The sequence below is a fragment of the Centruroides sculpturatus genome, unplaced genomic scaffold, assembly GCF_000671375.1.
Source record: "Centruroides sculpturatus isolate CEXI.00-Female unplaced genomic scaffold, Cexi_2.0 scaffold1563, whole genome shotgun sequence".
Lineage (NCBI taxonomy): Eukaryota > Metazoa > Arthropoda > Arachnida > Scorpiones > Buthidae > Centruroides > Centruroides sculpturatus.
In genome coordinates, this window is record NW_019385711.1 from 71,627 (window position 1) to 98,140 (window position 26,514).

At 27.1% G+C, this 26,514-nt stretch overlaps 1 protein-coding gene across 6 annotated transcripts in view; it reads left to right on the forward strand.

Annotated features, from left to right (window-relative positions):
- Positions 1–26,514, forward strand: part of LOC111641437 (MAPK/MAK/MRK overlapping kinase-like) — a 46,309-nt gene that overhangs the window by 14,717 nt on the left and 5,078 nt on the right. For 2 of the 6 annotated variants that reach the window (XR_002759406.1, XR_002759405.1), the window contains exons 5-12: positions 11,783–11,853; positions 17,680–17,758; positions 17,875–17,923; positions 21,700–21,785; positions 24,028–24,120; positions 24,196–24,300; positions 24,420–24,599; positions 26,121–26,272. Coding sequence is in view for 4 of the 6 variants with exons in the window: in XM_023387604.1 (XP_023243372.1) it covers positions 12,706–12,854; positions 17,061–17,131; positions 17,680–17,758; positions 17,875–17,923; positions 21,700–21,785; positions 24,028–24,120; positions 24,196–24,300; positions 24,420–24,599; positions 26,116–26,272 (969 nt within the window). In the remaining 2 variants the exon portion in view is untranslated. Of the gene's footprint in view, positions 1–11,782; positions 11,854–12,683; positions 12,855–17,060; positions 17,132–17,679; positions 17,759–17,874; positions 17,924–21,699; positions 21,786–24,027; positions 24,121–24,195; positions 24,301–24,419; positions 24,600–26,115; positions 26,273–26,514 lie in introns of those variants that run through there. The other 4 variants (XM_023387605.1, XM_023387602.1, XM_023387604.1 and 1 more) reach the window with 3 other exon arrangements.

Below are 26,514 nucleotides of genomic sequence, written 5' to 3' on the forward strand. Positions count from 1 at the left end.
TTATTTCTGAATAACAAAAGACATAAATTAATGTAAAATTTGCAACTGCTTTTCGAAAGAATGCCACGAAAATACGGGATAAATTTTGTGGCACAGAATATTAATATGTTTTTTAGATAGTCTTGGACAATGGTGCTTGATATTTTGATTTTATATAAGATATTGTATTTTGTTTTTGAAGGTTTATTTGCAGAGGTATACAGAATTAAAACTAGAAAATCTCTTTTGTGAAACTCCTCTGGCAGAGATTTGTAAAAGTTTAACAAATTCCCTTCTATAAATAGGTATTTATAAAAATCATCTGCAGCAAGATTTATTAATTCTACTTAACTTTTCAAACGTTTATATGCTTTGAACTAGTTCAAATGTTGATTAATTCTTTAAGTAATAAATAATAAAAATTTAAATTAGGAAATAATACAACTGTATATTATCCACTATTTGATGTAAAAATCATTTTAATTAAACATTCCTTACGCACGCTTTACGAAAGCGAGAAAGTTCATTTGGACTTTTCGTGAAACATTAGCATATTCTTTATTTCTGTAATAAAGAACAAAATTGAGGGCACCCTCATTTTGCAGTCTATTATAGAAACATAGAGTGCGCTAATAAATAGTATTAATAGGGTGTGTTATGAATAGTATTAAGGAATGGTAATTATTCTATATATATAGAATATTTACCATACAGTATATATATTTCTGAATGTTTGTGTTTTGTTCATCATAGAAATTAAAGGAAAACTGTCTATAGGGTCAAAAAGGGATCTATTACACATAACTTTTGACAAGGAATCTAATGGTGAGATTTAAGTGACTAAAATGGAGCATCTGCTAAGCTATTAATTGAAATGTACAGTACCGATATAAGATCAGACGAGTCTCCGTTTCTGCTCCAACGTAGGTACAGTACACCCGTCGTTCATAACTTTTGGGACATGGGGACTAAGAATATAATAATTTATTCTGCATAATAGGAATCGAAATTGTGATTCAATATTTCTGATTGTTGCTCATTGTCCTAAAAGTAGAAAAATTAAATAAATATTTCAGAGGAATATATTATAATAATCAATTAATTCAATTCAAGCCATTTTATATTACTTATATTACATTGCACGTTTCGTCATTTTTTAGCTGTTTCGTCTTAAGAACTTTCGTTTTATTGCAATTTTAGTTTAGTTTCACATCGTAGATATTATTTATATTAAGTTCTAATTTAATTATTAATTCATTGATTTGATTGTTATTTATATTCAAAACATAACTATTTTAANATTACAGTTTTCATTTATTTTTTATTTACCGAGATGTTATTCTTATAATAACAAACGAAATATCTAAATCTAACTTATAAATGTACTGTACAGTGCAGCAAATCCTCATTAACGTCAATAGGTTCTTAGAAATTGTGAGGTTAAGCGAAACGAGGCGATGTATTGTATAACAAAACTAATTTTATCATAGGCTAAATGATATAAACAAGAGTTTAGTTTCTTATTGGATCACGTTTGCAACTTCCACATTTAATTCCAACCTGATAGAATCAATTTTACTGTTTATAAAGAAAATTCAAAATTCATTGTTACAAATGTACTCAACAATGTTATAACGAAACGATATTAAGTGAGGACTTGCTGTATTTTACTTATGGAAAATGAACTGAAAATTCTAATAAAATGCTCAATATATATTCACTTTTATGAATTGACCATTCCCGATTAATTCATACAAAATTAAAATTATCACTTAAATTGGAACGTTATCAGTCTCGCATTACGTTTATCCAACTGAAAGTTAGAAGATAATTATAATTTTCATAGAAATTGTTTCCAGTCCTTATTGTTAGTAAGATTTCGTTTAATTGCAAATTATCATCATTATCAAGACAAATATTAATCAGTAGGCCATATTTACAAGTCTACTGATTACAATTCATTTTTGTTTGATATAGGCAATCTATTACATGCAAAGTTCAAAAGGTTGGCAATTTTAGTATAGTAGAACTCGGTTAAGAACTTTCCTCATTAGAAGGTTTCCCTTGTAAGAAGTTTAATTTCAAAAATCCCAATTTTTCCCCATAAGATAGGTGTAAATTTTTTCCTGTTAAAATGTTTCTGTTTAAGAAATTCCCCGCTTAAATAAATTGAAATTTTTGTCCACGACCGGAAAGTGGTTTTGCCTTCTAGGCATACAAAAAGCATAAAAAAGCATAAAACTGAGCTTTGGAAGCAATGTCAACAAAACAAACAAGTTTAAAGCATAAGAAAAATAGAAAAAATTACATCAATTTCTGAGAAGAAATGAGCTATCTCTCATTATAAACATAAAAGCTTAAGAAAATATTCTGACCATAGAACTTCAAATTAGATAAATCTATTTTAAAATGAATTCGTGAATAATATATATGATTGAAAAGAGCGTTGCCCTAATTGATAATGAATTGTTATTCGAATATAAATCTGATTTGATTTGAATATTAAATAGTTACAATGGATATTCTCCGGAATTTTTACTATACTAGCTGTGTTGTTAGAAAGGTTAGAAATATTGTAAATTATACAAGTTGGTTTTTTAGTCTTTTGATCCTATAGTCACTAAGAGAGCCTTTTTCCATACCTATTGTGGGTTCGTTCGGGACCACAGTGGGGAAGCCAGCTGATAACGGACGTCTTAACTGACTGGGCCATCTGGACATCACATCTTTTGTAGCACGCGCAATTAACGAGGTACATATTGGAACAAGTTACAAATTTTCCAATAAAATTACTACGCATATTCCCATTAGAATCCAATGATGACTTTGTATTTGATTTTCTTACTTTTTATATAGCTTTATAGTCAGAAATCAATTATTTTTTCTCTGGTATAGCACTATTCCTCTCGCTAATTTACAATTTGAAGATTCTACATGTGTAGTTGGGTTTTTTGTAAAAGCCTATATAATTTACCAATCAACGTTTTGTGGATTATCTGGTAAATACAATGATTCATCACGAATAGCACCATTTCATCAATGATTACTATTTATCATGAAATCTATTTTCTTGGTAATACATAGTAAAACCACGGTCAGATGGTTAAATGATAAAATATTCTACATAAATAAAGTTAATTTTGAATAATTCTCAAAAATAAATACTATTTAACTGATTTTAGTAGACTATAACTTTTTAATAATACATGAGAAATCAAAGCACTTTCCAGGTAGCATATTTTCGAGATTATAAGGATTTGAAATAGGTGTTACCTTACAGACTACAAATTCATTGTAACAATTTTAATTATATTTCAAGAAAGAAAAATTTCTCTGCCCCATTTTATTGTATGTATTTAATGATAATTAATTTTTGTGTGATATATCGATTTTAGGAAATTGCAGAAGTTCTAGGTTTATATCCATCTGGCATTATCATAGATATCCCCTAAATCTATAAGGTTATTCGGATTCGAATCCGATAAAACAATTAGTGGTTCTTGAAAAGTAACGGAATTGTTGATGAAAAATAATAGAATGAATTCAGATCAAATTGGAATATATTTTTCCATATTCATGGATAAGTCTGGATAAGTCTGACATAAGTATGACCCACTATGGATCAGACTTATAATGAGAAATTCAGGCCAATAATATAATCCATGTAAGCTAGTGCTTTGCGTAAAAAATCTAATCTAGATTCTCTAAATAGGCTGTAACATTTACATATAATAAAACAAGAAATTATACATATATTCATATAAACCATAATATAAAAATGTGCATAACTGTATTACATATCACTTGATTAGACTCGAGGGAAAATTGGCAATTGACTTATAATTAATGTGTTTAAATTACGAACTAGTTTACAACTCTCTCATGTATTATAAATAAAAAACAAACTAAGAACAGCATTAATTCTGCTCTTCTTAGTTTTTACTATTTATAGATTTTATACCATAGCAAAACATAATTAAAAAAAATAAAAATAAAATAAACATGTTTGTAAATTGTTTGGTTTGATGGCAACGCAATACATGGGCGATCTGCCAAAGGCGATGCCTTCCAGAATAATTTTCTATGAGAAATTGGTCCAAATTAGGCATTAGACACGCAAAGAAAACCAGGATAACTCCACATAGCCATGCCGTTGGTCAGGCACGAACTCACGAGCACCAGAGGCAGAATGGTTTTATTCACTCGGTCACTAGTGGACACAATTACGTTGTTTATTTATTTTTGTTACTTTTGCAATTATAACACAAAGTTTAAACACAATATATTTCGTACAATCACAACACAAATAAAAATATTCAATTTTGTTTGTGTATAAACAGAGCTGAAATCTTTTTGTTACCTTATTAACATTTAAATTTTATTGATTTCTGTGGGCATCACACAATTTTAAGGGAAAATATTTTTAGACAGTTTTGACTACTTTTAGAATTTCGTTTTTTGTTGCTCCAGATGTTTTACTATTGCGAAGCTTCTTTTAATATTTATAATTAGTTATATGGTTCTATTTTTTATGGTAACAGTTTTCTACAATATTTTTTGTGGCTTGATTACAATCTTTTCATTCTAATATATATATAATATATAGTAATTTTTATAACTCGTACATTCTACAAATAGAACAAGTGAAATCTTTAAAATTCAAGCTTTCTTAATTACTATTCGTTTTTAATAAGCTTTGAGCAAATTATAGTCCGAAGACTGGTCCATTTTCCATATAGTTCTCGATCTATTGGTAAAAATACGTTGAATTTATTATTATAATGTTACAACAAGAAATTTAAAATTATAGTAAATTGTATAGTGCATTTAGTAGTTTATTGGGTATAAAGAAGTATATTTCTGAGCATCTACTAAACTATTAACTAATTTAAATCTGATATTATTATGGATATGCATAATGAATAAGCGTTTAAATGATTACCAAGAATTTCTACGACAAATGATGTAAATGAACTCTATCTATTATTAAGATAAAAATTGAATGGATTATCTTGCATATTATTAAAAGCAGGGTAAATATAAAAATTAAAAATAAGAAGTTCAACTTATGATTTTGGAATTGTAAGCAAGACTGGCAGACTTTTCCAAACTTCAAGCAGTAATAGTATAAAATTAGTATTGGATGGCCAGCAGTGGCTGTTTCCCATAATCATAACGAAATTGTTTCACAGCCAACAGTTAAGCAGCCTCATTTTTGACAAAATAACTTTATCAACAAAGCAGCCATTAATATTTATATGTTGCTGTAGATACGTTCAGTATCAATGAAGAAAAATTGGTTCATAACAAGGTTGCGAAACATGTACAGTACAGTACATCCTCTGGAGTAAAGAATGCTAATACTATACTGTATATGTAATATAATATTAAAATGTATAATATCATGCGTGTGTTATATAAGCCGAACAATAATAAATTTTTGCTCTGACCTGCATATTTTAAATTACGGCTCACTTGGCTCAACTTGGGTTACAGCCCAACAGTAAGTTTAAACTTATGTTTATATTAATTACTATTAATACAATTTATGTACGTTATCCGATAAAATGGCATTTTTAAATGATAATCATTTTATTTTCATGTCATTTTAAGCTTATTTTGAATAAACTTACCGTAAAACACCGAAAAATATGAGAGTTATTGGCCTTAATAAGCTGTAATCGCAGAAAACGTATTATCAAGGAATATTCAATATCCAAACAAAAACATCTGAGATGTAAAAAAATTTCACCAAGTATTACGCCGTTCGATACGCCGTTTAGAAAAATCGTTATTAAACGTTTCAATTCGCATAAATTTGAGTTTTTGTAATTCCGAGTTACATTTTGAATAAAATTCGTATTTTGAAATTTTGCACACTTCCTAATAAAACAATTTTCTTTCGAACGAGCTATTCGGAATTACTTCAGGTGTTTGGGGAGGAGAAATCGACCCCGAAAATCTGCAATTCTGATTCCTTCATATATAGTCAGTCATTGACTGTTTTACTTGGCGGGAAATCACTGCCGTGACTGCTGATTTAATTATTTTTTATAGTAGATTTATTGTATTTATTACTTGATCAACAGAATTTTAATTAGGCAGTTTCAGTGGTTTTTTCCTTTTTTGCTCTTTCTGTCCTACAGTCACTAACATGGTTTTTTTTCCAAGGCCCATTGTGGGTTGGCCAGGCTCAGTGTTTTCTAACAGTGTTTGTTGTAATTAAATTCAAATTATTATATAAATTTTACTTCCCGAATGATAATAATATATTCAATTTTTTGCATATCAATTTCAATGTTGTGTGTTTAAAGAAAGATTTTCTTTGTTTTATTAACAATGCATATGATATTTTCATATTTTAGACTTTCAAAATTTAACATAATTTATTTCACTTCTAAATGATGTCATTGTGTAATATTCAGCTTTATTTATAACAAAAATATTGATCCTGTTATGAAAGCGTGAATAAGTAGAATACTAAAAATGAATATCCTTTGTTTTAATTAAAGTAAATAAAGAAATATCTGTAGGTTTTACGTTTTCATTATGATAATCAAACTAATAATATTATACGGGGTGATTCTCTTGGATCTGAACATTTCTTTGTCCAATATCTCATTTGAATAACATGTAATGTAAAACATTCTTTTGTCGACTGCTTCGTTATGAAATAAACGATCGTTCAATTCCTGTTTCATGCTCATTTTTCATTTTATACGGAAATATTATACGTAAGGGCTCAGTCCTTCATGAATCGCCCTGTATTTTGTAAGATATTTTATGTTTATATTAAACATAAACATAAAACATAAATAGTAAATATAAAATTATTTGCTTATTTCTATTCTAATTGCTATTTTATTGCTTTTCAAAATTATTTTCATAAATACAGTTTTATTAAAAAGGAAGAGGTAATCAAATAATTTGGTTAAGATCTGTACACGTACTGTTTATTAGATTTTATTAAAATCTTTGCTTTCTAATATCTATAGTTACAAATAAATTCGACCAGTTTATAGTTTTTGGTATAGGCGTACTGTACATTTTTTAAATAATTTGAAGGTCAAGAAATAACAAAACCAAGAATCTCTCAGTTGATTCGAATTAGTCGAAAATTACTCAGAACATAGAAGTATTGTCATCTGGTTATTCGTCAAAGCAGTTTAAACTGAACTCATGACTAAAGCTTTTCCGTGAAACTCTGCTCATCTTTCATATACGTAGAAAAAACTACCGAATAAATCCTAGCAGTTAAACACAGTTCTCACTTTTTTCGATCTAAAATCAGTCAATCATGTGATTATTTTCGTTCTTTGAAAGTTTTGATAATGATTTCCAGTGATTATCCTATTATATTTTGCCAGAAACATATAACGTGCAAATGTAAACGAGTTTATATGCAGATTGCATGTAAGCGTGCATTTTGTTTCTAGACTAACAGCGTTCTTAATTTATGTTAAAATTATGTATTTTATTTATTTGGTTTATAATTTTATATTCAGCTATGAAATAGGTCGATAACTATAACTTTCTAAAAATTATATAATGTAATTATACAGATAATTACTTAAAGAAATATAAATTTTTTTATGAATAATTTGTTTCCCTATAAAGAAAATATATAGTGGATTAACTAATAGTTTTTTAAATATTTAATTTTTCGAGAATCTTTATAAGATTTACTTTAAACCAGTAAAAGCTAACATTATTTAAATTAATTAATGGATTTTTCTTCTTTATTAATTTCCAAATAAAAGATATTTGACCATTGATTTTGACATTTTGGCAAGTCTTTCTTTTGAATTATTGAACGAGTTTCTCGTAAAATAAATTAAGTTACATTGCCATTCATCCAATTTACTCGTGAATTATTTAGAATCATCGGTTTAAATATATATAAAAGCTATAGAATATATCAATATGACTAATTGTATGACTTTTAAATAAACTAATCACAACTTGTTTAGATATAACGAGTTTAGAGGAAGAATGTATTCAAATTTTCTCATGATTGTGTTTAGTTCAAATATAGTTTACCTGAAAAATTTCTTTCCTAATTTACGAAACGGATAGGCTATCAAATATTTAGTGTTTTGACTTTAGGCTAATGCTATAGTTTTATTGAAATATATTTAAAATCAAAATGTTAAATTAATTTTTGTTTCTGCTAATGCTTTTAATTTTAAAACCATGACATTTTGATATTATATTGAAAAATCTTTCTAGTTTCTTCCAATTTCTGTATTAAAATATGTGTTAATTGATTATTGTGATAAATTTATATTAAATATAAAAATATCATATATGGAAGAGGAATTAATATAATATTAAGAAAAGAAAAATGATTAATTACAGGAGAATTATAGAATAAAAATTTGACTACAGTACTAACATATAATAAGAATGTTAAAATAGCAGGCTAAATGAATATTACATAAATAATAAAGGAAATAATGGTAAGGAGAGCCATGAAATATGATTTTGTAACCACAAAATGTTGAAAAAGTAGTAGTAAAAACCTCAAAAGTTGCAAAAACTACTAAATTAGTATATAAATGTTTATTATGACACGTCACAATTCTTAACCAGATTTCTTTTTGTTCTTAAAAGAATCAAATTATGTACTAAATTGTATGCATTAATATTTCGCTCTAATTTAATTTCGTATAACAACCATCATCTCAAACAGCGATATACTTTTAAACTCAAACGTTTTCGGCCTATTTTATAGACCATCGTCAGGAGTTCTTTAATATCGAATTATAGAACATTCGGCCGTTTTTTAAAAATTTGGAATGATCTCGAAGAGCTTATATGCTTAGCACCATACCTAATATTGATCATTTCTAGATATACATTACAATATATTCTCACAAATTAGGTCTGTAGAGCCAAATAATTACTATAAAGCTTAATCCTATAGGCCTGCGTTTCAATTCTTTCAGCTTTGATCACCAAATTACTAGCATTATTAAACAAAACAATTAATTATGCCATTAATAACAATATCGATCATTTTATCAAGCTAATGCTAAAGAAGCGTATGCTGATATTTTAATAAAATAAAAGAAAACAAATATTTAAACCGTTGAGTCCTCATTTATTCAGTTTCGCTGCAATTAATGTTTCAAAGTTTAATATGGAAACTTGTTATTTTTACTATTCTGCACGTAACTCTTCATAATCTTTTATAGCAAGTCCTCACTTAACGTCATCGATAGGTTTTTAGAAATTGCGGCGTTAAGCTAAAATGACGTATAAAGAAACCAATTATACCATAGACTAATGCTGGCAAGAAGCAACAGTAATTGCATTTGCACTAAAATCCTGACAATTATGTATAAATTTGTCAATAATATTCATAAATCGTTTTACGTAAACACTATGAAACTTCTGAATAGGCTTTAGATTTTCAAGAAGACCTATTTTTATTATCTTTTAAGTAGATGCCGTGATCTAGCAGATTTCTCTTCGTTTCGTGACTAACATTCAGCAATCAATCAATCAACCAATCGATAGTCCTTCTAGGGCAGTACAATCCGTAAATGAGTTATCAATATAGGTAGGCGTTTACCAGAACACATAATTGGTTAAGTCCATACTGAATGCATTCACTTTTTGTCAATCGCCTCAGATTTTGAGGAATGTTCTAAACCATAATGCAATGAACATTGGAGAACATTTGATAAGTGAATATTCTAGTTTCGAAGAACGTTGAAAACATTTTTATACTGATTTAAAAACTTCCAGTCGGTTTTTACTTTTCATTAGCTCTTTTTTCCTCTTTCATTTTCTTTTTTGGTTTTGTGCCAAGCAGTTTCTGAAGACAAATGAATTTTAAGAATGTCATCAGTTAATATTTTCTTGTATAGTATCATTCGCTGTTGGTTCACATTATTAGCTATTATGTTTGGTTTGGAACTTAGGTTACTCCGAGTTTGAAAGAGTTTGATATATTAGGTTTATCCAACCTTTTTATTAGAAGGGCCATTTGAACTGTAAAAGATAGGTCTGAAGGCCGGATACGAGAGATGTGTGTAGTCAAAGATTATGATTTTTTTTATTTCTGAATAACAAAAGACATAAATTAATGTAAAATTTGCAACTGCTTTTCGAAAGAATGCCACGAAAATACGGGATAAATTTTGTGGCACAGAATATTAATATGTTTTTTAGATAGTCTTGGACAATGGTGCTTGATATTTTGATTTTATATAAGATATTGTATTTTGTTTTTGAAGGTTTATTTGCAGAGGTATACAGAATTAAAACTAGAAAATCTCTTTTGTGAAACTCCTCTGGCAGAGATTTGTAAAAGTTTAACAAATTCCCTTCTATAAATAGGTATTTATAAAAATCATCTGCAGCAAGATTTATTAATTCTACTTAACTTTTCAAACGTTTATATGCTTTGAACTAGTTCAAATGTTGATTAATTCTTTAAGTAATAAATAATAAAAATTTAAATTAGGAAATAATACAACTGTATATTATCCACTATTTGATGTAAAAATCATTTTAATTAAACATTCCTTACGCACGCTTTACGAAAGCGAGAAAGTTCATTTGGACTTTTCGTGAAACATTAGCATATTCTTTATTTCTGTAATAAAGAACAAAATTGAGGGCACCCTCATTTTGCAGTCTATTATAGAAACATAGAGTGCGCTAATAAATAGTATTAATAGGGTGTGTTATGAATAGTATTAAGGAATGGTAATTATTCTATATATATAGAATATTTACCATACAGTATATATATTTCTGAATGTTTGTGTTTTGTTCATCATAGAAATTAAAGGAAAACTGTCTATAGGGTCAAAAAGGGATCTATTACACATAACTTTTGACAAGGAATCTAATGGTGAGATTTAAGTGACTAAAATGGAGCATCTGCTAAGCTATTAATTGAAATGTACAGTACCGATATAAGATCAGACGAGTCTCCGTTTCTGCTCCAACGTAGGTACAGTACACCCGTCGTTCATAACTTTTGGGACATGGGGACTAAGAATATAATAATTTATTCTGCATAATAGGAATCGAAATTGTGATTCAATATTTCTGATTGTTGCTCATTGTCCTAAAAGTAGAAAAATTAAATAAATATTTCAGAGGAATATATTATAATAATCAATTAATTCAATTCAAGCCATTTTATATTACTTATATTACATTGCACGTTTCGTTATGTTTTTAGCTGTTTCGTCTTAAGAACTTTCGTTTTATTGCAATTTTAGTTTAGTTTCACATCGTAGATATTATTTATATTAAGTTCTAATTTAATTATTAATTCATTGATTTGATTGTTATTTATATTCAAAACATAACTATTTTAATACTTCCCTTGTCAAAATCAAGGATGCTATCTATAACTCCGTTATGTTTAAATTTTATTGAAGTAGTTTTTCAACAAAATTCAAATCAGGAATAGAAAATATAAAACTAAATATCATAAAAAGTAACTATCAAATTACGACGATCATTTCACGTTCATAAACCTTCAATCACTTCCGACTTTGTAGACTTCTATCTAGAAGGGTAATGTAGTTGTTTCGCTGGTTATGCACAATGTGCATAACACAGCGAAACAACTACATCAGAAAAATTTTTAACAAGAAAGTATAGATTTATTAATATTGTAATTTAAATTATGGTGATTATTTTTTATTTAATTGTGTTTATTATTTTAATTTTCGTTATGTAGATTTTTAAAATATTTAAACAGTTGATATCAACTCGTTAGTGGAAATGCTATCTCAACATATTTAAATTTATTATTTATCATTTTTGTTTTTAGTGATAAAACAACTGGAAGACTTGCTTTGGTATTCGAGTTGATGGATGTAAACATGCACGAATTATTAAAAGGTAATTTTAATTATTAAAATTTATTTTGAATTTCTATAAAAACAAAGCAACCATTTAATTTTAAAACGTTTTCAAAAAACTTTATAAAATCTATACAGTATTAATAAAAAAATGTCAATGCTAATTTTTCACAATANACAAGTGAAATCTTTAAAATTCAAGCTTTCTTAATTACTATTCGTTTTTAATAAGCTTTGAGCAAATTATAGTCCGAAGACTGGTCCATTTTCCATATAGTTCTCGATCTATTGGTAAAAATACGTTGAATTTATTATTATAATGTTACAACAAGAAATTTAAAATTATAGTAAATTGTATAGTGCATTTAGTAGTTTATTGGGTATAAAGAAGTATATTTCTGAGCATCTACTAAACTATTAACTAATTTAAATCTGATATTATTATGGATATGCATAATGAATAAGCGTTTAAATGATTACCAAGAATTTCTACGACAAATGATGTAAATGAACTCTATCTATTATTAAGATAAAAATTGAATGGATTATCTTGCATATTATTAAAAGCAGGGTAAATATAAAAATTAAAAATAAGAAGTTCAACTTATGATTTTGGAATTGTAAGCAAGACTGGCAGACTTTTCCAAACTTCAAGCAGTAATAGTATAAAATTAGTATTGGATGGCCAGCAGTGGCTGTTTCCCATAATCATAACGAAATTGTTTCACAGCCAACAGTTAAGCAGCCTCATTTTTGACAAAATAACTTTATCAACAAAGCAGCCATTAATATTTATATGTTGCTGTAGATACGTTCAGTATCAATGAAGAAAAATTGGTTCATAACAAGGTTGCGAAACATGTACAGTACAGTACATCCTCTGGAGTAAAGAATGCTAATACTATACTGTATATGTAATATAATATTAAAATGTATAATATCATGCGTGTGTTATATAAGCCGAACAATAATAAATTTTTGCTCTGACCTGCATATTTTAAATTACGGCTCACTTGGCTCAACTTGGGTTACAGCCCAACAGTAAGTTTAAACTTATGTTTATATTAATTACTATTAATACAATTTATGTACGTTATCCGATAAAATGCGCCAGGTGTCGCCAACGTCAGGAATCTGATATGGCACCAAGAAGAAGAAGAATCCGATAAAATGGCATTTTTAAATGATAATCATTTTATTTTCATGTCATTTTAAGCTTATTTTGAATAAACTTACCGTAAAACACCGAAAAATATGAGAGTTATTGGCCTTAATAAGCTGTAATCGCAGAAAACGTATTATCAAGGAATATTCAATATCCAAACAAAAACATCTGAGATGTAAAAAAATTTCACCAAGTATTACGCCGTTCGATACGCCGTTTAGAAAAATCGTTATTAAACGTTTCAATTCGCATAAATTTGAGTTTTTGTAATTCCGAGTTACATTTTGAATAAAATCCGTATTTTGAAATTTTGCACACTTCCTAATAAAACAATTTTCTTTCGAACGAGCTATTCGGAATTACTTCAGGTGTTTGGGGAGGAGAAATCGACCCCGAAAATCTGCAATTCTGATTCCTTCATATATAGTCAGTCATTGACTGTTTTACTTGGCGGGAAATCACTGCCGTGACTGCTGATTTAATTATTTTTTATAGTAGATTTATTGTATTTATTACTTGATCAACAGAATTTTAATTAGGCAGTTTCAGTGGTTTTTTCCTTTTTTGCTCTTTCTGTCCTACAGTCACTAACATGGTTTTTTTTCCAAGGCCCATTGTGGGTTGGCCAGGCTCAGTGTTTTCTAACAGTGTTTGTTGTAATTAAATTCAAATTATTATATAAATTTTACTTCCCGAATGATAATAATATATTCAATTTTTTGCATATCAATTTCAATGTTGTGTGTTTAAAGAAAGATTTTCTTTGTTTTATTAACAATGCATATGATATTTTCATATTTTAGACTTTCAAAATTTAACATAATTTATTTCACTTCTAAATGATGTCATTGTGTAATATTCAGCTTTATTTATAACAAAAATATTGATCCTGTTATGAAAGCGTGAATAAGTAGAATACTAAAAATGAATATCCTTTGTTTTAATTAAAGTAAATAAAGAAATATCTGTAGGTTTTACGTTTTCATTATGATAATCAAACTAATAATATTATACGGGGTGATTCTCTTGGATCTGAACATTTCTTTGTCCAATATCTCATTTGAATAACATGTAATGTAAAACATTCTTTTGTCGACTGCTTCGTTATGAAATAAACGATCGTTCAATTCCTGTTTCATGCTCATTTTTCATTTTATACGGAAATATTATACGTAAGGGCTCAGTCCTTCATGAATCGCCCTGTATTTTGTAAGATATTTTATGTTTATATTAAACATAAACATAAAACATAAATAGTAAATATAAAATTATTTGCTTATTTCTATTCTAATTGCTATTTTATTGCTTTTCAAAATTATTTTCATAAATACAGTTTTATTAAAAAGGAAGAGGTAATCAAATAATTTGGTTAAGATCTGTACACGTACTGTTTATTAGATTTTATTAAAATCTTTGCTTTCTAATATCTATAGTTACAAATAAATTCGACCAGTTTATAGTTTTTGGTATAGGCGTACTGTACATTTTTTAAATAATTTGAAGGTCAAGAAATAACAAAACCAAGAATCTCTCAGTTGATTCGAATTAGTCGAAAATTACTCAGAACATAGAAGTATTGTCATCTGGTTATTCGTCAAAGCAGTTTAAACTGAACTCATGACTAAAGCTTTTCCGTGAAACTCTGCTCATCTTTCATATACGTAGAAAAAACTACCGAATAAATCCTAGCAGTTAAACACAGTTCTCACTTTTTTCGATCTAAAATCAGTCAATCATGTGATTATTTTCGTTCTTTGAAAGTTTTGATAATGATTTCCAGTGATTATCCTATTATATTTTGCCAGAAACATATAACGTGCAAATGTAAACGAGTTTATATGCAGATTGCATGTAAGCGTGCATTTTGTTTCTAGACTAACAGCGTTCTTAATTTATGTTAAAATTATGTATTTTATTTATTTGGTTTATAATTTTATATTCAGCTATGAAATAGGTCGATAACTATAACTTTCTAAAAATTATATAATGTAATTATACAGATAATTACTTAAAGAAATATAAATTTTTTTATGAATAATTTGTTTCCCTATAAAGAAAATATATAGTGGATTAACTAATAGTTTTTTAAATATTTAATTTTTCGAGAATCTTTATAAGATTTACTTTAAACCAGTAAAAGCTAACATTATTTAAATTAATTAATGGATTTTTCTTCTTTATTAATTTCCAAATAAAAGATATTTGACCATTGATTTTGACATTTTGGCAAGTCTTTCTTTTGAATTATTGAACGAGTTTCTCGTAAAATAAATTAAGTTACATTGCCATTCATCCAATTTACTCGTGAATTATTTAGAATCATCGGTTTAAATATATATAAAAGCTATAGAATATATCAATATGACTAATTGTATGACTTTTAAATAAACTAATCACAACTTGTTTAGATATAACGAGTTTAGAGGAAGAATGTATTCAAATTTTCTCATGATTGTGTTTAGTTCAAATATAGTTTACCTGAAAAATTTCTTTCCTAATTTACGAAACGGATAGGCTATCAAATATTTAGTGTTTTGACTTTAGGCTAATGCTATAGTTTTATTGAAATATATTTAAAATCAAAATGTTAAATTAATTTTTGTTTCTGCTAATGCTTTTAATTTTAAAACCATGACATTTTGATATTATATTGAAAAATCTTTCTAGTTTCTTCCAATTTCTGTATTAAAATATGTGTTAATTGATTATTGTGATAAATTTATATTAAATATAAAAATATCATATATGGAAGAGGAATTAATATAATATTAAGAAAAGAAAAATGATTAATTACAGGAGAATTATAGAATAAAAATTTGACTACAGTACTAACATATAATAAGAATGTTAAAATAGCAGGCTAAATGAATATTACATAAATAATAAAGGAAATAATGGTAAGGAGAGCCATGAAATATGATTTTGTAACCACAAAATGTTGAAAAAGTAGTAGTAAAAACCTCAAAAGTTGCAAAAACTACTAAATTAGTATATAAATGTTTATTATGACACGTCACAATTCTTAACCAGATTTCTTTTTGTTCTTAAAAGAATCAAATTATGTACTAAATTGTATGCATTAATATTTCGCTCTAATTTAATTTCGTATAACAACCATCATCTCAAACAGCGATATACTTTTAAACTCAAACGTTTTCGGCCTATTTTATAGACCATCGTCAGGAGTTCTTTAATATCGAATTATAGAACATTCGGCCGTTTTTTAAAAATTTGGAATGATCTCGAAGAGCTTATATGCTTAGCACCATACCTAATATTGATCATTTCTAGATATACATTACAATATATTCTCACAAATTAGGTCTGTAGAGCCAAATAATTACTACTTGTATAAAGCTTAATCCTATAGGCCTGCGTTTCAATTCTTTCAGCTTTGATCACCAAATTACTAGCATTATTAAACAAAACAATTAATTATGCCATTAATAACAATATCGATCATTTTATCAATCNATTTTTTAGCTGTTTCGTCTTAAGAACTTTCGTTTTATTGCAATTTTAGTTTAGTTTCACATCGTAGATATTATTTATATTAAGTTCTAATTTAATTATTAATTCATTGATTTGATTGTTATTTATATTCAAAACATAACTATTTTAATACTTCCCTTGTCAAAATCAAGGATGCTATCTATAACTCCGTTATGTTTAAATTTTATTGAAGTAGTTTTTCAACAAAATTCAAATCAGGAATAGAAAATATAAAACTAAATATCATAAAAAGTAACTATCAAATTACGACGATCATTTCACGTTCATAAACCTTCAATCACTTCCGACTTTGTAGACTTCTATCTAGAAGGGTAATGTAGTTGTTTCGCTGGTTATGCACAATGTGCATAACACAGCGAAACAACTACATCAGAAAAATTTTTAACAAGAAAGTATAGATTTATTAATATTGTAATTTAAATTATGGTGATTATTTTTTATTTAATTGTGTTTATTATTTTAATTTTCGTTATGTAGATTTTTAAAATATTTAAACAGTTGATATCAACTCGTTAGTGGAAATGCTATCTCAACATATTTAAATTTATTATTTATCATTTTGTTTTTAGTGATAAAACAACTGGAAGACTTGCTTTGGTATTCGAGTTGATGGATGTAAACATGCACGAATTATTAAAAGGTAATTTTAATTATTAAAATTTATTTTGAATTTCTATAAAAACAAAGCAACCATTTAATTTTAAAACGTTTTCAAAAAACTTTATAAAATCTATACAGTATTAATAAAAAAATGTCAATGCTAATTTTTCACAATATTACATTGAAATTTTTATTTATATATATTAATTCAAGTCTTTTCTTTATTAAAATACTCTTAGCATTTATTTTTTCCATATATTTAAACGTAAAAGTCTAAACGTTAAATGTACATTTAATCTAAAATTAATATGACTTATTTAATTATAAAATTAATTAAGCATCATTTTATGTCAGTTTTTAAAACGTCCATTTAATTTCTCATGAAATTTAAGTGAAATTAATGTTGTGAAATTAATAAAACATGAATGATAAACAATAATTTTTGGCTACTTGTGGTTTAATTTATTATATATAACTGGATGTTATAAATAATTTCTTGAACAATAATTTTTCTATTGTTTTCTTTACACTGTGTACCTGTATACTGTATTATTATAATTATATTGGTTACTTTTGTACTTATTCCAGCTCGGAAGAGACCTTTACCAGAATTTCGTGCAAAAAATTATATGTATCAATTATTAAAATCATTAAATCATATCCACAGGTAATTACGAATTATTATTTATTATTGTATAGCACATTGTATTATATAAAAATAAAAATAATTTTAAAAAGAACAGAAATAATTTAAAATATTTTTAAATTTGATTTTTGTTTCAGGCATGGAATCTTTCATAGAGATATAAAACCAGAAAATTTATTAATAAAGGTAAAAATATTCGTAATATATACTCTGCTTATTATTTTAATATAATAGAAATTAAATTAAAATATATGAAAAAATATACAATTAATATTTGAAATACCAGAATATAGAGTATTTTGCATTTTTGATAAAATAGTAATTTTCTATATATAAACTATCAAAAGTAAGCTTGCAATTTATATTCGTTAATTATGTTTTAAAAAATTATATTTAAATATAACCAAAACCCACAGAAATAATATATATTTTTCGTATATCTTTAATTTTTCTTTAATTTAAAATGAATATCTATGAAGAAATATGTATTAAATCACTATATTAATTAATAAATAGTTGATGATAACATTTTTGAAAACAAAATTACAGCCATTATATATCATTATGATAGAAATCTCGATAAATCAAATCATTTCTTGATAATACAATAATAAAAGAGTGTTTTTACTATAAACGAACTTCTTTTTTAACGACAAAAATCACGAAGAATAGATCAGAAGAAGCAAAATGACTCTTTCTTATCGCATTTTGCCTTTGATCTATGAGGACGTATCTAAAATGACCATTATCAGACGAATACTAGACAGAGAACAACTATTGGAAGCCTTCGGCTTTAGCATAGTAAAAAAAAATGCGCACTTTTTATTCTATTAAAAATTATTTCAATCGATGATCTGTTTGTTCATAAAGAAAATACAGATAATAATAAGAATGATTGACTATTGCTGCTTTATTTTCACATGTTTACAATATTTTTAACAATAATTTGCTATCAATATTAGATACAAAATATATATATATATATTTAACGCCATTATTTCTGATAGAAATAAATAACAATAATTAATATAATGCTTCTATCTCTGTTACAGTTACAATAAAAAAAATGCTTCGAAGTTAGACCGTCTCTGCAAATAAAGAAATTATTAATTTATTTTAGAATATTTTAAAATTTTGGATATTTTTCTACGTTTTTAAAGAATAATCAATCTCCTTGCGATTATTTTTTCAAATATACAACGATGAAATAAATTAGTAATAGTTTTTAAACTAACTCTCGTTAAAAACTAAAATTGTTTTTTTTTTTTATAAAATGTCATTTACAATCTCTTTTATTCACTCTTTCCATTATTACACAGTCGAGAAATTTCAAATGCAAGCTATACATACTACTTTAATACATAAACACTATACTTCCTTCATGTTCATAAAAATTATTGTGGTAAAATCCATATCTTATTAACATTATTAGCATTAACTTATTACTATGAACTACATTTTACTACGCGGCTATCTGAACTAGACACAGTGACAATTTAGGTCAGGGCGTCATTCCTGATCTCTCATCCGTATTAAATGATGAGTATGATGTAGATCGAAATTATAGCTCCATCCAGTGCCGTAACTAGGCAGGTGCAACAGGTAGGGGAGATCGGGGCAAGATCGGCATGTTAAGCTTTACTTAAATTTTGTGTAATAAATACTGCTGTAAACTGAAAAAAAGCTTTGCATATTGTCTATTGGAATGTTACCTTACTATAGAACTGGTTAAAATCAGTTTGGAAATAAAAATAATTAAAATAATTACAACTTTACAAGAAGAGAGAAATTGACGAAGTTGCCCCGGGTATAGGGGCAAGATCGGCAACTTCTCTCTTTTTGTAAAGTTGTAATTATTTTAATTATTTTTATTAAAGTTGCCCCTGGTATAGGGGCAACAGTAATGGGGCAAGATAGGCACGTATATAAAATTATGTTATTAACAATGTATAAGTTGGAATTCACTATTAAAACAAAGAAATACAAATCCAACACCCATTTAATATTATTACAACGAAATGCAAGTTCAAAGACATATATACATGAATAACAAATGCAAACATGTTTTCATTTATCATCTGTTTGATTTTTATCCTTTGCTTCTAATGTGGCTTTATGTTGCCGATCTTACCCCGCTAGTCATGATTTCGAAACATTAAGTACAACCCTGAGAACAGAATGCCAAGCCACGATCTGGCCACGTGAATAAGTTGAAGTTACATCCTTCTAACAGGAAAAGTAACTTTCGTTATCATGGAATTATAACAAAACCTGCCAATTCAATATAAATGGAAAAAAAATATTATATGGAATTGAACGAAAATGAAAATTTGCTTGATAATTCAACTACGCTTGTTGGAGAACAATAAAAACACTACACTCAACAAGCCATTAATAAAACTCAACTGCCTAACCTATAACCAAAGTCTCCTTTTAATTTGTTTTTAAAAAAAAGCGCTTGACAAACTTGCCCCGCTTGCCGAAGTTGCCCCGATCTCTCCTATATAGACACAAGCCTCAGGACAAAGCGGGGTCCTGAAATGGGATATCAGAAAAATAATCAATATTATATTTTTACTTTCAAGAATCGAGACCTAAAAAATTACACCTCGATATTGTGATTATATCACAATAAATAATTCTCGTTTAAAATTAATGCCAAATCATACAAGAACACAACATATCTTCTTAAGGTATTCTATATCTTAATTTTATGCTGTAAGTCGTTATTGAATGCTGTGTTTTCTGAAAAACTCGATGTTAAGACATAATCTTGCCCCGCTCGAAAGCGGATAGCACGAATACGTTCAAACTTTAGGAATATTTTTTAAAATCTTGTCTGTGTGTGTAATTTGTACCACTGAATTGCGTGTAAATTATACCAAGTACAATTTACACGACTTTTCTGTAAAGTAATTCATGTTCTCGCAAATTCTTGCAGCAGTTTAATTTGGATGCATTATGGCAGTTGTTAGATTATTTGTTAGGAAAACTGAATTCAATGTGGAATTTGTAAGTACTGTACATAAAGAATGTGCCGATGTTAAGTTCTCATTACTAGCTTATTAGGCTACTGTAAAGCATGTCATTAATATTCGGAACAACTTTCCTTTTTCATTAAAATGCAAGTTGCATTGAATGATTTACATGAATAATAAAAATAAAATAGAAGTAATATTATTATAACAGTAAGTTGGCGCTATACGGTGACATTTTTCGGTCTGCAGTCTGCAGACCGAAAAATGTCACCGTATAGCGGAGACTGCAGAGGTATGTTATTGTTACAATAAAAATTCTGTTTGTTCCTTTGTCATATAGATAGCATAGTGTTTTTGTGCATTATTACATTGCAGTTATAACTTTTTATGGTGCGTATCTGTATGGTATGGTAACTATTTACACTTTAGGTCGTGTAAATTGAACAACGATTCAAAAAACTTTATTCTTAATATGAATTTTGCTTAGTAACTTTGAATTGAGCATGTTTCGATCATACAAGTTAACATATTATTGATGTTACCCTTATGATTTACGTTAAACTATTTTAAAGTAAAACGTTCTCTATCCATTAATTATTTTCATTCTTAAAAAGATTGTTATTTTAGGCAATGGACTTTAGTAATGTGTAATAAATCCTTTCAAATTATCTACCATAATATAAAATACAGTTCATAATTAAGTTATAAAAATAAACAGAAATAGCTTTCTAATTAAACTGACTTTTATGTTAACTTGAACGGATGTATCATATGAAAATCATATTAATTACTTGTATATCGTAATTAAGAAATGTAAAAAAGTAAAAAAATATTACATTTCAATTAATTTAGTTAAAATGTTCTATTTGAGTACATTTTAAATGTTTTATTTATTTCAAATAATTATATTATATTGTTTAAAAAGTTCTTTGTTTTTTTCATACGAAACATAAAATCATCATGAAATTTTTTATATTATTTAAGGACAATTTGCTGAAATTAGCAGATTTTGGTAGTAGTAGAAGTATATATACAAAGCCACCTTATACGGAATATATTTCTACAAGATGGTAAGTTATATGTATCTTTGCTTGACTTCATATTTCATCCATTTTTTTTTTTTTTTTTTTATTACTTTGTATTTATCATAATGAAATTATATGATTATAAATTAAAGAACTCTTTTACATAAACCTGTCTAAATTTTATAATATTAATATAAACTATTTTCCAAACAAGACATTAATTTACAGCCGTGAAGAGAATCTTTACGACAATGTTCGGATTCGATTTGGATCTTCATGGAAATTTTTTGTAATTAACTCATATAATTTGATCGTGACGATATTCCCTATTTTTCACTTACACCGATTCGTCTCAATCTACCAAATACTTTAAACAGCAATGTTTAAATGATTTGCCAATTTATAATAGTGATTATAAGAATTTTTCATTATCTTATATTGATAATAATGAATGGACATTATTTTAAATTCATTTAAAACAATCGGACAAGACATATTTTATAATTATTACCAATTCAGAACTACTACCCGAATACTTTAAATCTACATAAAATCAAATAAATCAAAAGATCAAATCAAATTTAAGAATTTAAATATTATATAATAAATTGAATTGGTATCAATAAGCACGAGATACAAATACACGTTAACGCTCTTAATTTTGGACATTATATATGAACTTGATATTTGAAAGTAGGGCTTATAGATAAGAAATACAGTATGGATAATCATTTTGATTCTATCCATATTAGATTCCAACTATAAGTTTCACTAGATGATAGAAGAGTGATTTATTGCACGTTTATACAGATGATTGGATTGAATTTTTCTGAGATTTTTGTATATTATGTATTATTGAGCGAGGTGGCGAACGACTGGCCTTTCATTCCTGAACGATAGGATTCATTAAGATTTTTTTTTTTTTCTGTTGTCTGACCTGGATATACTGATTCTATTTTTTTTTATCACTCGGGCAGCCCTGTTAAGGTCTGACAAAATACATAATAATAAGAGCGCATTTCGCCCTTAATGTCTTAAAGATAGAAAAAAGTGAAAATAAAATTATGGTCTATTTCTAAGCGGAGTAAAGCGAATTAGCTAGGAAGCACAGATTCGCGGCTTGCATGAAATATCTTTTGCTGTCTGTTCGCCCGAATGCACAGAAAGACAGAATTAGAGAATAAAACAAAAATAAACTAAGAACAATTTTGTGGCCTCAATTTTGTACATTAAGAATTACTCTGATAGAATGAAATATGTAGTATGCTATATTATATGCAAAAATGAAATATACAGTATGCTCATTTGGACGAAAATTGAGATTTGAAGTTCTCAAGTTTCTCATTAATCTTTAAATTATTTTTTATAGATGATCTGATTTTTGTTTTGTTTCAACCTCTTTCTTACAAGTTTAATCGTTCAGAAGCTAGAAGAACAGTGATCGCTTAGTTTACTGTTTAAGTAATATCAGTTGGATTGAGCTTCAAACATGCTGTAAACGTGGGTTTTTCTGTTAAAAACGCATAACGCTGTCTTGACAACAGTCATATCCGTAAAAGAACACGAAGATCTGAATAGAATTCGAACCTAGATCTCTCATGTAGCTAAGCCAATTTTTTACTGAACATTTAGACAATCCACGGATGTAAATAATTTGCTTGAACAGAATGTTAATGGTAGATCTTTACCCATAATCAAACATACAAATTACATATTATAAAATAAATACGGTAATCCCTTCATTTACGCTGTTTTTAGTAACGCGCTGTTTTCGTGAAACCAATTACTCGCATAAATGCAGGGATTTCTGTATCTAACATTTCAACATAAGTATAATACTGTGTAATGAGGAATGATTACTTACAAATGATTATTATAGCCTTAAAATGGATATATACACATTTTATAACATAAAGGTTTTATTGAATAAATTTTAATGTTAATACAACGAAGGAATAAATCTCTATTTTGCTATATTCCTTTCAATCAAAATGACTCATTTAAGAATAACGAAATGACTAATTAGAATATTTTTAGTATCGAAAGTTTTGTAATCATTTTTTTATATAAATGCTTTGATTCGTTCATGCTTGAAGTGATGACAATACTGCATTAATAAAAACTAAAATATAGTATTATATAATAGAATGAAACAATGAAATGAATAAATGAAGACAAGAATTTGATTTTATTTTTCTAGTGTTTATAATAATTATTTTTAATGTTTATCTCAGAAATTGTTTTATGAGGAAAAGAGATTTTATAGCATAAATTTAATCTTTTACAGGTACAGGCCTCCAGAATGTTTACTTACAAATGGTTATTATAGCTTTAAGATGGATATGTGGGCTGCTGGATGTGTATTCTTCGAAGTTCTAACGTAAATATTTAATAACATATAAATTGTAAGAAGTATTCAAGTATTCATAATTTTAATGGAATGTTTAATATTTAGAAATACCCCGTTATTTCCTGGGAAAAGTGAAGTCGATCAAATAACAAAAATCCATAATGTACTTGGAACGCCCAAACCTCATATTATTGCCAAATTATTTCAACAGTACGTACATTTTTATTTCTTTATTTATAAATTGGTTTAATATTTTATAATTTATTTCATTATAAATAATAAAATTTAGTTTAGAAATAAATGTATCTTCTATATTTACTTCTATTTAGTACACATAGTTTTCGACTCGATATTCATTTTACTCCAACTGAAGGAAGTGGTCTTCCTAATTTTTCACCTCAAATATCCTCTGATGCTCGTCATTTAATTTCACTTCTTTGTACTTATGATCAAGATGAAAGAATTAACGCCAGACAGGCTTTAAATCATCCTTACTTTCGAAATATCAGGTATGGTTTACTGTTACACAAATAAATTCAAATAGAATCCAATGATTTTTGTAACATTTTATGTTTTGTTTGTTTACAAATTTAAAAAATTAAGAAATGTTACAAAAATAAAATTGTAAGCGCAAAAATAGATATAGGCCTACATAGCATATTAATAATCTGTTACATGTGTATAACTGATTCAATTTTACTGGTATAAAAATTAAAGAATAACGCATGTCTCTCCCTTCACTTTATGGACAATAAGGGAACCTTTCTTCATAACTATTATGGGTTCGGTCAGACTACTGTAAGAGATAATCCACCTTATCAATATTTTTTTAATGTTGAAGTGACACGAATTTGTTGACAGCTAGTGATTGATATTAGACCTACATTAGATTTATTAAAGTACATATTCCCTAATTATTTGAAATTCACAGGTATCGTAAGAAAAGATCTATTTATTTAAGATCAATGAGATCTATTTTATAATTTAACCGATAAATTGTTTAGATGCTTAACTAATTAATTAATGCTTCTTATCGTTTTTTTTTCATTAAATATTACCGGTATTTATTAATATTAGTTTACTGTGACTATAATCGATTACACTGATGAAACGTCTGGATGAAAAGGAAAGATTGAACGAGTCTATTGGTTTAAATAGACTCGTTCAATCTTTCCTTTTCATCCAGACGTTTCATCAGTGTAATCGATTATAATCACAGTAAACTAATATTAATAAATATTTAGCTGCTGTTAAAATATATTTTTACTGCCTAAAATCTCATATTGGCCTTAATAGCACATATTAATATGTGAATTAATCTAGAGTATAAATACTAAGCATAGCTCTTTACTTTCTTTTTAATTATGTAATTATTTAATTATTTTCTTCGAATTAATTACAGTCGACCCCTATAACACTGTTGATAATTCCGTTTTATATGAATTCTATGTTGTACGAGTCACTTAGATTTTACAAATACGTGTGCCGTGCTGTGAACGGCTCACATATTTGTAAAATCTAAGTGACTCGTACAACATGGAATTCATATAAAATGGAATTATCAACAGTGTTATAGGGGGTCGATTGTATATTTCATTTAATTAAGCTCGATTAAATTCTTTGACTTTTTTAATGTTATATGAAATACTTAATGTTGACAAAATTATTATTTTCAATAATTTTGCTTTCTTTTATTGGTTGTAGAACGTGCTAAACGGTTGGAACAACGAGTCAACGAGAATAAATTATTCAATTTACATTACTGTACTCTACATAATCTTGTATTCACGCTTATACTATACATCATAATAACATTTTAACACGTCTTGCACATTTTATGTTTGTTGTTAATATAATTATATTTTTAAAACCTTAGATTTAACGGACTTTCGACAATAGCAGATACCCCTTTCCTCTAATTAATTCTTTAAATCCAAAGTTTATTGTATATCAATATTTCATTTAATAGAACAAATATGAATTGTCTGGATAAATTGATTTTCTTTATTTTATTTTTTATATAAGAATAGCAGAGAAATATCGAAATTCCCATCGAAGTACTTCGATCACAGACATGTCAGCCAGATGGAGTAGAGATTCCTGGAGGACGCCACAAATTCCTCGGGCGGCAAGTCTTGATCTAAGAATTGACTCGGGAGTTTCTATGTCATATGGATTTAAAGTAAGTTAGTTTCATTTTGGATTGGTATTGATGAAAATTTAGGAATAAAGACGTATTTAAAAAAGATTTCAAACTGTAAATAAATTAGCGCGTTTACTCTATCTATCATTGAAGATAATAGAATAATTATCCATGGATTCATAGATATTATTCTATTTTAAAATAATTTTCAATTCTCTTTAATTAAACCGCAATTCGAGTAGATTGATATACATATCCTTATGCAAATTGTCATTTTGTTT